The 13,793-nt window shown below is 48.1% G+C and overlaps 1 protein-coding gene across 1 annotated transcript in view; it reads right to left on the bottom strand.

Moving 5' to 3' along the window:
- Positions 1-13,299, bottom strand: part of CIROP (ciliated left-right organizer metallopeptidase) — a 451,682-nt gene extending 438,383 nt beyond the window's left edge. Inside the window, 1 exon segment of the mRNA XM_078640610.1 lies at positions 12,984-13,299. Coding sequence (XP_078496736.1) covers positions 12,984-13,299 — 316 coding nt within the window.
- Between the last annotated feature and the right edge of the window lie 494 nt (positions 13,300-13,793).

Raw genomic sequence — 13,793 nt, forward strand, 5'->3', positions numbered from 1 at the left:
TCCTCATCAGCCAGGCTATCTTGAATCCAGTGGCCAAGTGAACAAGGGACTCACGTCTGAGCATACCCTGCCACACTTAGGGCAAACAAAGCGACACAAAAGGGGATGATGGACGGAGCGTTTGAACAAATCAAACACTCACCCCCAGTCAACTGATCTGGGTTTAATCCATCACCATTCTTTAGTTCACTCAGCCACCCCAGTTCAGACATGGCTATATGCAAATCAGTCTGACCCAGTGCCTTGTGGGAACAGTCCAGCCCGAACTGCCAAGCCATGTCTTCCCTGGACCGGAAAGAAGCATCCTGGGACCGGTTTCGGATTCATAATCCTCATCAGCCAGGCTATCTTGAATCCAGTGGCCAAGTGAACAAGGGACTCACGTCTGAGCATACCCTGCCACACTTAGGGCAAACAAAGCGACACAAAAGGGGATGATGGACTGAGCGTTTGAACAAGATAGCCTGGCTGATGAGGATTATGAATCCGAAACCGGTCCCAGGATGCTTCTTTCCGGTCCAGGGAAGACATGGCTAGGCAGTTCGGGCTGGACTGTTCCCATGAGGCACAGGGTCAGACTGATTTGCATATAGCCATGTCTGAACTGGGGTGGCAGAGTGGGCTAAAGAACGGTGATGGATTAAACCCAGATCTTTTGACTGGGTGTGAGTGTTTGATTGATTCAGATGCTCCGTCCATCACCACCCCCTTTTGTACCGCTTTTGGCCGCCATAAGTGTGGCAGGGTATGCTCAGACGTGAGTCCCTTGCTCACTTTGCCACTGGATTCAAGCAAGCCGGGCTGAAGACGGCTGGAATGCCAGAAACCGGTCCTTGGAAGCTTGTTTCCGGTCCAGGGAAGACATGGCTAGGCAGTTCGGGCTGGACTGTTCCCATGAGGCACAGGGTCAGACTGATTTGCATATAGCCATGTCTGAACTGGGGTGGCAGAGTGGGCTAAAGAACGGTGATGGATTAAACCCAGATCTTTTGACTGGGTGTGAGTGTTTGATTGATTCAGATGCTCCGTCCATCACCACCCCCTTTTGTACCGCTTTTGGCCGCCATAAGTGTGGCAGGGTATGCTCAGACGTGAGTCCCTTGCTCACTTTGCCACTGGATTCAAGCAAGCCGGGCTGAAGACGGCTGGAATGCCAGAAACCGGTCCTTGGAAGCTTGTTTCCGGTCCAGGGAAGACATGGCTAGGCAGTTCGGGCTGGACTGTTCCCATGAGGCACAGGGTCAGACTGATTTGCATATAGCCATGTCTGAACTGGGGTGGCAGAGTGGGCTAAAGAACGGTGATGGATTAAACCCAGATCTTTTGACTGGGTGTGAGTGTTTGATTGATTCAGATGCTCCGTCCATCACCACCCCCTTTTGTACCGCTTTTGGCCGCCATAAGTGTGGCAGGGTATGCTCAGACGTGAGTCCCTTGCTCACTTTGCCACTGGATTCAAGCAAGCCGGGCTGAAGACGGCTGGAATGCCAGAAACCGGTCCTTGGAAGCTTGTTTCCGGTCCAGGGAAGACATGGCTAGGCAGTTCGGGCTGGACTGTTCCCATGAGGCACAGGGTCAGACTGATTTGCATATAGCCATGTCTGAACTGGGGTGGCAGAGTGGGCTAAAGAACGGTGATGGATTAAACCCAGATCTTTTGACTGGGTGTGAGTGTTTGATTGATTCAGATGCTCCGTCCATCACCACCCCCTTTTGTATAGGTTAGTATAACAACAGTCAACTTACATTCACTTATCATGAATATTTGGACACCCTTTACCTGGCTGTGCAAGGTGTATCCTGAGGATTTACACTTAAATCCTAGACGTATTCAATGTATTTACGTGTCATAAAACACCTGGCAAAAGGAGATGAATTATCCTAGGGCAGTGGAATATATATGTGTAAGATGATAGTAACCTACAGCGGTCTTACCCTATAATAGCTGTAGCTGAGCTATGTAGCAGAAAAATGAGAGCAGGGGGATGCAGTAGTAGCTTGATTGAAATATAGTAAATACCAACATAAACTTCAGTGGAAACCTTACAAGGAACACAATATAATAATAGGGCGCTACAAGCGCATTACCAGGTCTTCGATCCCCTGTACTGCAACGACTGCCAGCAACCAACAAAAACCAGTGAACTCAACGTAAAAGGGAAAAAACATAGAGGAATCCGACAAGCGGACCACAACTCCCACAATGCCTTCCGGGCCACCAGCTCCCACGCTCCCGCTAGGCAAGCCGCCCGACAGGACAGGTGTCCAGCCGTTTGAAGAGCCCTGCAACAGCCCAGGACCGGGGCGCCACGAAGGAACCGAAGAGAAGGAGGTAGGCGCTGGCGATGGAGCAGGGGAGTAATGCTCGGAGAGCCGAGCGTAAAGCCTCAGAATTAACAGAGGCAGTAGAGGAGCGAAAGAAAGAGCTCCTCACTTAGCAAAGACAAACACTGCTAAGTATCCAAAAATCTGAGATGCAAAAAGGCGGAGAGCGGCTCCGTAACTAAAGCTGCACTAGAGTGTCAGAAGCAGGAACGCGGAAAGGGGGGCGAGGCGGAAGTGACGCACTGACAGAGCAGTGAGAAACTAGAGCGCGAAGCGCCGAGTGTTGGGCAGAGCGAGTTTTAACTCCTGCTCGATCCCCTCGCGCATGCTCATTGAAGTGAGACCATCTTGGTGTGGTTTCACTCGGTCCACAGGTTCGACGAGAGACTGGCAGGCGTGACACCATCTTGTTGCATCGCACCAGAGAGCAGTAACAAACCGACGCATCAACTCCCCACACAGTAAGGAAGCGAGCATCCACTCCCCTGCGCAGCAGTAAGACATCGATGCATCCACTCCCCTGAGTGTAATGAACGGACGCATCAACTTCCCTGTGACCCTTTTGTTTTCCTTGCGTTAGGCATTTAAGGTACATTGAGAGTTAAGTGTCACATTTACAATTTGAGAGAACTGAACTATTTTATAACCTTTTAGAGACTATTTTTGAGTATACAGTATTGTGGATTTTTGTCGGTTGGTATTGTGTTAAGTCTATATAAAAATACCTATTTTTATAATACAACCTGTGTGGTGTCCATCTGTAGTGTTGTCACTGCATTACTGTATGTGTTCACAAATGCTTTACACACTGCCTCTGAGATAAGCCTGCCTGCTCGTGACAAGCTACCAAGGGGGTGAGCAGGGGTTATTTTAGGAGTGTAGCCCCTTACCCGGATTAGACGCAAGGGTCCCTATTTGTCACATGTACCTACCTATGCCAACTAGAGACCCCCAAATCTAACAGTGAACAAACTGTACTCTGTGACTCTCGTGGGTTCAGAAGACTTGGGTGCAAATTTTGAGAATTGGGTCTTGATCTCTCAGACCTGCACTGCCACGAGGAGCGACAATCTGATGATCTGAGCTATCAACTCACCCAGGCAGGTTTCTTTAGCTGTTGTGACCCTTTACAGCAAACAGGATGGCAGCCAACTGACTCGTGGTGTCTCTGCTTCTGGCTAGGGTCGGGGGGATGACTACTGAATGAGCAGGACACAGGCACAGTCCTTTCCTTTACTAGATCAAAGAGCAGCAATTCCAGTCCAACATTCAGTGCAGACTCTTCTTGGCCAGTTCCAGGGTTAGAAGGGCAGTCCTTCTTTGGTCCTCTTCCCCAGTCCAAGTGAGATTGGATTTCTGGGTGCCCATTTTATCCCCAGAAAGTCCCCTCAGGTGAGGTCATCGTCACTAGCTAATGGTCTACTAGATTCCCTCATACCTAATGACAACTTCCTGTGAAGTGTGTAATTTAGCTATACCAAAGTGCTCTATTCTACCGACTTCCAGGGTGGCTGGACCACTTCTATTTGTGTGTGGGGCTTGTTAGCCCACTGTAGAGGTGTGGCTACGTAAGGCTACAAGCCCATGGTAAAACCAGTTTCGCTAGGGTTTCCCCCGGTTTATCCCCGATGCCAACCTGTCTACCCAGATAAAAGAGCAGCCCCTCTCGAGTGTGGCATTCAAAAAAGGCTTCCACTTTGAAGATCGCATTTGGGCTAACACCCTGCATGGCTTCCTTTCAAGAGGGAGGTAACACCTCCTCCAGCAGCAGGCCTCAATTTTTACCGTGTCGAGGGAGCTCTTGACACATCTCCTGAGGCGGGCAGAAGTTTTTCTTGTGGCCAGCCTCAGCAAATGGCCCCTAGAAAACTTTACTACTAAACACCACTGGGTATGGGCTCCCAAGCAGCAAGGCCAAGCCACAGCCTTATGTATTATAAACAAAAGAAATGTCAATGCTGCCTATCTAAATTTGTTATCTCTTATGTGTCTCACCTTTGAGATAAAACATAAAGTGAGGAGACCTTAGTTTCTTGAATAAATCCTTTGTTTTGTTTTATTTTACTTCATTAGAATTCTTTGACCATTTTTTATATCAAATTTTTCACATTTCTAAAGAACTTTGAACAAACATTACATGTAAGACATTCTGTACAATAAATCATAATCCAGCCCTCCTCTCATGCACACTTAGTATCATACCAAATCACTATTCAAACATACTCATACATACTTTCTCTCATACTATTCTTATTTACAATCTTCAGTCAATCTTTGTCAAAAAACACATTTTTCACATAGCCATAGATTCTAAATTAAACATGAATCTGTAATCCATAGAATTCCATTTTGTTAGTTGATTTCTTATGGCTTTGAGAACACAAGTGTGAGATCGTGAAGCATTCTAGTGGTTGGGCATGGGTGGAGCTAGGGGGTGAGGGGAAGAGGAGGAGCGAGGACAGGAAAGGGGCAGATAGAGTAGGGACAGGGACTGGAGCAGATGTATGAATAAAGCTCAGCAATATAAAACATAGACTAAGCGTCTGTCTTTATTTGAATGTCACGACACGACAACTGGCGACGAGGGTGGGATGAGGTGACCTGCCATCCCCTGCAGAACAAGAAAGAAGCCCTGTCCCGGGCACCAGCAAGGACGTGGTCGCCGTCGCGACCCATGTGCCCCACGAAGCCGCCGCCCATAGACTGAGGCCAGCACTAAATGAGCAGTCCCACGATCAGGTGATCGTGTAGAGCCCCCGCTTGACCAGCGTGGCAGAGCGCTGCAGTTGCAGCCCCGAGAGCGCTGATTCGCGCCAAAACAGCGCGAGTGCACCGTGAGTACCCCTGGAGGGTTTGATGTCAAAAGAGGAAGCTGGGAGCCCACCCCAGCCCTCCTGAAGCACCCTAAGGAGTAAAGGGTGTCCAGAGAAGCGAGGGACCCCTGTGGAGGCGCCGGAAGAGAAACCCCGTTCTGCCGACATCGGGGCTCACCCCCGATGCGTGAGAGACGGCACGTGGGCAAAAGGAAAAAGTCGGGAGTCTATCCCTGGCCTACCTGAAGGGTGGAAAGTGGCCAAAGATCGTGGGCTGCGCTGTAAAAGACCTGCTGGCCGTGGAAGAAGCTCCCGGTGAGTGTCTGGTGAGCTGGAGACTGAATGTATCCCAAATCTCGTGGAGAGTGAGATTTCCGGGCGGCCATCTTGAAGTCAGGCAACCCAGAGGGACATCCCTGTGTGATTCATGAACGGCCATTTTGGAGTCAGGCACCTAGAAGAAAGCAAGCACTGGTAAAGACAATAAGTAAAATAACAAGCCCAAGTAAATGCAAAAGAAAAAATAAGGAAACAAGCACTGGCAAAGACAATAAGAAAATACAACAAGCATTGATCAATGCAAGTGGACAAAGGAAACAAGCATAAGCAAATGTAAATCTGCTACCATAAACAAGCACGAGCAAAGCAAATGTGAAGCCATCAACAAGCACAAGTAAATGCAAGTCAGAAATAATAAACCAGCACGAGTCAACGCAAACGTGAACTAACAAACAAGCCTTAGCCAATTAAAAGTGAATAGAACAAGTAAACAAGCACAAGCGAACACAAGGGTCAACACAGACAAGCACATGCAAATGCAAGTAGACGTAAGAAGCAGATGCATATGCCTAAGCGAGTGCCCGAGATAAACAACGATAACATCGATCACGACCAGAAGGGGACCGAACTGCAGAAGACAGTTCCAAATAAGCGAAGACCGCATCGAATGTAACCAATGAATGCAAATGAGCAACGTGACGCGAAAGGAGTCAAGGGTCAATAAGCATAGCGGACACTGACAAGTACAAGGGACGCGCTGAAAACAAGCTCAAGTCTGCACAAACCGGGAATGCGACAAACGCAAGCAGTGAGGAAGCCTCTCTCATCAGCAAAGGGAGTGGAGGACCTGTGCTAGTCCAGAAGAGATGCATGAATGAATGAGGTGTCAAATGTGTCAGGCATCATCGTGAAAGAGCCATCAACCACCTGCAGCTAGCATACGACTCTAAAGAAGAAAGGGAGCCACGAGTCACGCACAGGTAGCTGAGTGGTGACCCGCCTGAACTCCAGAAATCCATGTTCACTCACTGGAGCATACTGAGCTAGCTGCAAAGTTTACTGACCTCCAAGCAGACGACCAGACTGAGGATCCCGGCTGCAGGGAGTCTGCAAAGAAGACGGGGAGCAAAGTGAACAGTCCTGTGACCGTAACAGAACAGAATCTTCATCTCTCATGGCGGTGGGAAAAGCAACACAGAGGTCCAATCCCTGCATTGGAATACCACCCCCAGTGACACAGACTGATACCCAGAGTTTGAGTCCCAAATGGAACCGGTGGTTAGAATCACTGGAGGAGTTTCTTGACGCACTCGGTGAACGAAGAGACGGAAAATGTCTAATGTTACTTCTCCAGCTGGTGGGTCATGAAGGCCGACGCTTGATCAACACATTTTCTGAAAAGGACACAGAGACCTATGAAAGACTCCAAGAGAAGTTACGCTCACATTTCCATGCACAAGCAGATGTGGATTATGATCGCATCGCCTTCAACAAAGCACGACAGGAACCAGGAGAAACATTGCCAAGCTTCATCATCCGTCTGCAAAGTCTGGTACAGTATTGCCATTTCAACTCACTTACAAATGAGGAAGCAGTTCGTCTCCGGATAATTGAAGGATGTTCAAGTTCTAGCACGAAGCACAAGATCCTTCGAGGGCATTGGTCACTAAAAGAAATTATCAGGAAGGCTGATGTTGGAGTACGGATCCAAGCAAGAGACAGATCAAACAAATTGCACCTTAATGCAATAACCAAGTACACCAGGAAAGAGACATCACTCATGCATGGGAATAAACTCCAGGAAGCAAATAGAACCAAACAGAGGGAGGATGAAGGTAGATCAGAGATACGACAATGGGAGAGACAAAGGGACATAGAATACTCCGAGTCAACAACCTCAAGGAGTTATTCAACATCAAGGAGTCATTCAAAGCATGGCACAAACTATTCTGAAGACGATAACGTGTCAAGTGGGACAGATCGTCTGCCCAACAAACGGGCAAGAAAGAGAAACTATGAAAGAATGGACCAGTCAAGTCAACAGTGGAAGTTGATACACAATCACTCCCAAGTACCGCACTGCCTAACAAACTCGGGATATGAGTATGAGGAAGCATCAAGCAGCAGAACACATCACACCTGCAGCACAGACGCCACTACACAAAACAAGTGGGAAGAAGAAGCCAATAGCATAAGATGGACTGATTCACTCAGACACCGAAATAGGGATGATAAACGCCTCCATGGCAGCCGAGACAATGGGGAAACTGAGAGGAGGTTATTACCAGCGGGCGAGCGATGCAGACGTTAAACACCCTGGGATCAAACACGAGAAACAAACACGTGGGTGGCGGGCAACCTTTCCAGTGAAAGGACACCACAGACACTTAAAGAGAAGTACTCGGAGAAACATCCTAAAGATAACTCCGATGTGAAGAGCAGTTCGTCCTGGCCTATTCATGTCAAAGGTCTATCGGTCCAGACCCGCCCACTGGAACGTCCTCGGAGAAAATCGACAAAGGAAGTCTCTGAGTTAGAAAGCATGTCTGTCCGCTCCTGGGATTTGACACAAGGATCCTCTGAGTCAGAAAGCATGTCTGTCCGATTTTTCGAGTCGACCGAGTCAAGGGCCCGACAACGGCCATGGCGTCAATCACTCGAACACGCCATAGAACCAAAGGACCTTCTCCCCATCAAGGTCAACCTATCTCAAACTAATGGTTTTGAATCCTCTATCACCGCACAAGACAACCTGTCATGTCAGTCGCAGACAGCTCCTGACATAAAGAATACACCATCACCACGAATGGGGTCAGCGAGGCTGACTCAAAGGATCCCTCGAATAAAAATGGATAGAAAGGACACTACGCACGGGGCAAGACAAGTCTGCCCAGTCACCCCACAGAAGAAACTTGAAGCGGTAACGGAGACCGATCATCCTCAGATGGGAGGAGACCATGCACCTGCTCAGATAGTTAAAGGATTCTACAATCCCAGTTGCGAGTGGGAGTGGGCGAACCAATCAGAGGCAGCGACCGAGTCTTCGAACCAAACCAAACTTCTCTCTCCAAACAGTGCATCACTGTCTGGGATGCCTGACGTCGAACCGCAAGACAATGCTGCCTTCGACCAGATAAGATCGAGGGAAGTACAACGACATATGGATAGTCGGAAGAGGACCGGAGCAACCTCCACTCATGAAGGAAATCGTGTATCAATCAAACAAGAGCTATCAAGGAAGCAAAACTGTCACCCTCATGATGAACCCTTCACAGCCCTCTTACAAGAGGCGATCATGATTGACTCGGAGACTGAAGATGAGTGGTCGGTACATGATCCTATCAGAAACCGTCATGAGCCTGGGAACAAGAAGATCACAAGAGACATTTTGCAAGTTCAAAGATGTACTCCGGTAATCAATGAGACTCTTATCAAAGCACTAGAAGGCCACACCAAGGAAATGGACTGGCATCTCCATAGCTTCAACGAGCAACCTACAGACCCATGTGGCTGACGGAGGAACTATACAAATGTTGGACGCTCATTTGTTTGTTTTTGTTAACAAAGGGGGAGATGTGAGATCGTGAAGCATTCTAGTGGTTGGGCATGGGTGGAGCTAGGGGGTGAGGGGAAGAGGAGGAGCGAGGACAGGAAAGGGGCAGATAGAGTAGGGACAGGGACTGGAGCAGATGTATGAATAAAGCTCAGCAATATAAAACATAGACTAAGCGTCTGTCTTTATTTGAATGTCACGACACGACAACAAGGTCTACGCGTTTCGAACTCTTCTTATTGTGGAGTTCTCATCAGGACCACAAACTCCAGATTCAGAGCCAAGCGAATTATACTTTTCTTCAGCGAACACGGCGCAGGACCATAGTTAATGCGTCGTGTTCATGCACACTCTACCCTAAAAACTCTTTCTTTTCGGTGGTTGTGGGTAGGAGGAGTTAGGTTTGTTGATTATCGCTCCCTAGTTTTGAGCATCCTCTGCGTGACTTTGCCATTTGATATGAGCGCGGCTTCTCACTGACTATGTGTAGAGTTGTGCTTTCATTACCAGACATCCCCCACCTCCTTCCTTTATTTCTCATTGCTATTATGCTTGGTTGTATCATTTATTGTGACTACACTTAATGCTCCACTGGAACCATTGTCTTTTTGGTATAAAGTACGCACCATGGTTCCTTGTGGGTAGGGTTGTCCTTGTCGTTTTTGTGACTCAGAGGTCACAAAGGCAGCATGAGTCACAAAGGATATAAGACTCTCAGAGAGTAGGAAACAAATTAAAAAATATAAACTCGCTTCATTTCTTTCTCGTTTGTGTACAAAAACACATAGGCATGTGCTCCAGGCTGCTGCTGGCTGTAGGACAGGAAGCAGTGGAACTTGTTACTGTTTCAATTTGTCACCCAGCAATACGCCCTTCAAGGCCTTGGAGGCCCAAGCTCCCCTAAACGCTGTGTATGTTTGTCCTGCAGAATAGGGATTTAGATGTTTTTCTATAGTCCTCTTTAGTAGAAAAGGTACGGATTAGAAGACGTGTATCTTCAGTAGGCTTTCCTAGTTTTCCAGTTCTGCTGGAGCCTACCTGCCATTGTGGGCCTGTGAGCAATCCTGCCAAAAGTTTAAAAATGCATCATTATGCAATGTGGTTGACTAATGTGGCAAGAAAATGCAAATTACACATCATAATGTGTATACATTCTGTGGTAGGGTTATTACTCCTTTTTGAAATTTTAATATGGGTTCAGCAATATTTGATTGTAATTGCAATTACATAGCGCTTTGAATAAGTTATCAGGAGCCGAAGCACATTAGTGGATGGATGGTAGGCTACGCAGTGTGGGAGTACTTGATTGAAACAGTGGTTAATTGCAATTTGTCTTATATGGGAAATGTTTTTTTGTGTTCTGTGGGTGTGACCAGAGTGATGCTCTGTGTAGTGTGGGAAATTCAGAGTTAAAGGTGTGGTGATGTCACTTCTTGTGATGTCACTGGGTCAAAGATCACATGATGTCACATTTGCTAACCCTGAAATTTCAGTGAATTGACGTCCATGGTGCTACAATGCAAGGTCAAGCGAACAACACTGTGACTAGTGGGGTGAGTTGTGAACAAAATATTTCAATTAAAATATTAAATTGGTTATCTTTCACACTATAATGAGCCTAGATCCTATTATGCTTTGATATGAGTGTGTAAGGGTCCAATCAGTGGGAAAAGGGACAATACCCTTTTTAGTAATTATCATTGATGTTTTGACCACCATCGCACACTAGGCTAGGCCAGGTCATCCTCAAGATGGCGTCAGGGACGCTTATACAGGTAGTAATCTAGTAACAGATGGGCACAAAACCCACATAAAGGCACTGGCATGTACCATAACATGGTGTGAGTAAACATCAGTCTATTCTTGTTTTGTGTGATACTTCTAGTGAAGCGCCTTACAAAAACATGGAATGTTACTTCATCAACGTTGGCCTTTGGAGCAGTGAAAGAATAACTATCAGGTAGGAGAGCCTCAAGGCAAACTGATCACAGAAAGAGATAACCAGTGAGTTCCCCTCAACTCTCACATCTGGAGCCACGAGGTAAGGGTGGTCTCCTGCACTCCCACACCTGTGGCCACGAGGTAATGGTGATCTCCTGCACTCTTACATCTGTGCCAGAGAGATATTAAGAAGCAAGAGATAATAAGAGTGCTCCACTTTCACATTTGTGACAGACAGATCAAGGTGTTCCCCTTCACTCTCAAATCTTTGCCTGAATGACACCTCCAGCCAGTCATGAATGTTGGCTAACACAACTTTGGATGCTTTGATTTTTAAGCTCGTGTTCCTACTTTTAATGTGAAACTACAAGTCCCAGAATGGAAAGACAGGTTTGAAAAGCAACAACTGGCTTAAGATTTTACACATGATATGGGTCTGCTTGGCTACTTGAACTCATCACATCTGCACTTGGGAGATGCTAAGGGGGTCATTTTGAGAGGCAGCACTGTTGTAAATCGGTGGTGCTGCTACCATGACACATTTGTGGTACCCTTGCTCTAGTAAGAGTCAGGGGAAGTGACCGGTTTACACCCAGACATCCTCAACTGGCTCTGCCACCGTAAACCTTCGACGCGATAGACCATCTGCCACACGGCCATCGGGTTACAGTGACAATCACTTTGGCCTACTTAGGGAAGGACAAACGTCACTTGTTTTCCCTACTGGGGACCTCTATACTGGTATGGTGGGGCCCAGTTAGGGAAAACGAACAATGGGTCCTGATGCACAGGGATTTAACTCCCTATGGATCAGTATCATTTTTATTTTTGTTTTCAAAACGCAAACTCTCACTTTGGAAATGTGTTTCTTTAAACAAAAAACTTTGCCGAGCGGGCAGCCACTCAATACAGTTAAGCAATTTCAGAAGAGCCACTATTACCGCCGCCTGCGGCTCTCACATAGATCCCCCCCCCCCCCCCCCCCCACCTGCCTGGCAAAGTTCTCTACATTTAATGGACAGTCTGTTGCCAGGGAAGCAGATGCCAACGCCTATGCAGGCCAGCCCACAGGGTCTAAACGATCCCAAAGAGTTCTCACGTTAACTCAGTGGATACTGGCTATTGCCTGAGAGATAATGCAAACCCAGTTAAGAATCAAGAAAGTCCAACGCAGCCTTCCATCCTTCCAAGGTAGGTTAATTAGTAACACCTGTTATTTACATCAGTCAGAAATGGATGAGCTGCGGAGTGAAAAGCTATATACATAAGTTATAATATATAATGTACTGGACAAAGGGTTTTTGGAGGATCGCAGGCAGGTGTGGGTAAGAAATGAGTGCATGGCATCAGGACACACTTTTCAAGTCACAATGTATAGTTGTAGGTGTGCGGACTAAATTGGTTCAACTTATTGGATCTAAAACCACAACTCCCACAATGCACTGATTTTATAAACATAACCCCACGGATAAAAACAACCCCCTGCGACAGCAAATTATCTAGTAACTCTAATCACAGCATAAAAGCTGACAATATTTTATGAAGTACGAGGTGAGTGACAGGGAGAGGGGGGAGAGAGGAGGAGAGGGGGGGGAGAGGAAGAGAGGGGGTGGGGGAGAGAGAGAGAGAGAAAGACGGAGAGGGAGAGAGAGAGAAAGACGAAGAAAGAGAGAAAGAGAGGAAGAGAGAGAGAGAAAGACGGAGAGAGAGAGAAAGAGAGGAAGAGAGAGAGAGAGAAAGACGGAGAGAGACAAAGACGGAGAGAGAGAAAGAGAGAAAGACGGGGAGGGAGAAAGATGGAGGGGGAGAGAGAGAGCAAGACGGAGAGAGAGAGGGAGAGGGAGGGAGAGGGAGAAAGAGAGAGGGAGAAAGAGAGAGGGAGAAAGAGAGAGGGAGAGAGAAAGAGAGAGGGAGAGAGAAAGAGAGAGAAAGAGAGAGAAAGAGAAAGAGAGAGAAAGAGAGAGAAAGAGAGAGAAAGAGAGAGAAAGAGAGAGAAAGAGAGAGAGAGAGAGAGAGAGAGAGAGAGAGAGAGACTGCAAGTCGGGAATACCTTGGGCGCCTCATCCACTCACCTGCCAGTGCGCGCGAGATCCTGGCGGTGGCCTCCTCCACGGCGGCCTGCAGCCGGGCGGCGGTCTCTGGGCTCAGCCGGGCGCTCTCCGCCGGGACGTACCAGGCCCGGATGCGTATAGGGAGCAGCGGGTCCGGGCTGCTCGCCCGCCGTCCCCTGGGCGGGGGCAGCGCGGGAGGGGGTTCGAGGGTTGGGGCTCGGAGCACGGGGACTGCAGACTGGACGTCGTCATGTATGCAGCGAGCCCAGCAGGGATGCCCAGCGAGAACAAGGGAACATGCCAGCAGGACTAACCAACCGGACCGAGGCGTCACCATAGTACCACTGACAACAAGCATTCTTGACCACTTACCCATGTGTCGCTTTCATCCCCATATTTACAACTTCCCCTCGCACTCCAACACCATTACATTTCCGCCTTGACTTCACGCCTGCACCCTGACCCCCTTAATCTGTCCCGATACTCTCACACTCTGACCTCTAACCCTGCATAGTCATTCAGGCGCCTGTGTCCCTGTGCTGAGATCCCATCCCGCTACACTTCCACTGCCGCTTTTAATCCGTCCCACAGTACTTCACCCCTCGACCCTTCCGCTCCCGAGTTCACCTGAACACAGGCCTCCTCGCCCTGTGCTGTGGTTCTTTCACCTCTGGCCTTTGCCCTTGACACGTGCGCTCGTCACTGTTCAGTCCTGCACTCAGATATCTTCACTGCTTGTCCTCCTCCTGTCTCACTTATGAGCCCCTTCCGGTCTCGTATGTTTACTCTCTCCGTAGGCGCCTTGCGGATTCCTCCGCCCCTGTCATTCCT

The sequence above is a fragment of the Lissotriton helveticus genome, chromosome 5_1, assembly GCF_964261635.1.
Source record: "Lissotriton helveticus chromosome 5_1, aLisHel1.1, whole genome shotgun sequence".
Lineage (NCBI taxonomy): Eukaryota > Metazoa > Chordata > Amphibia > Caudata > Salamandridae > Lissotriton > Lissotriton helveticus.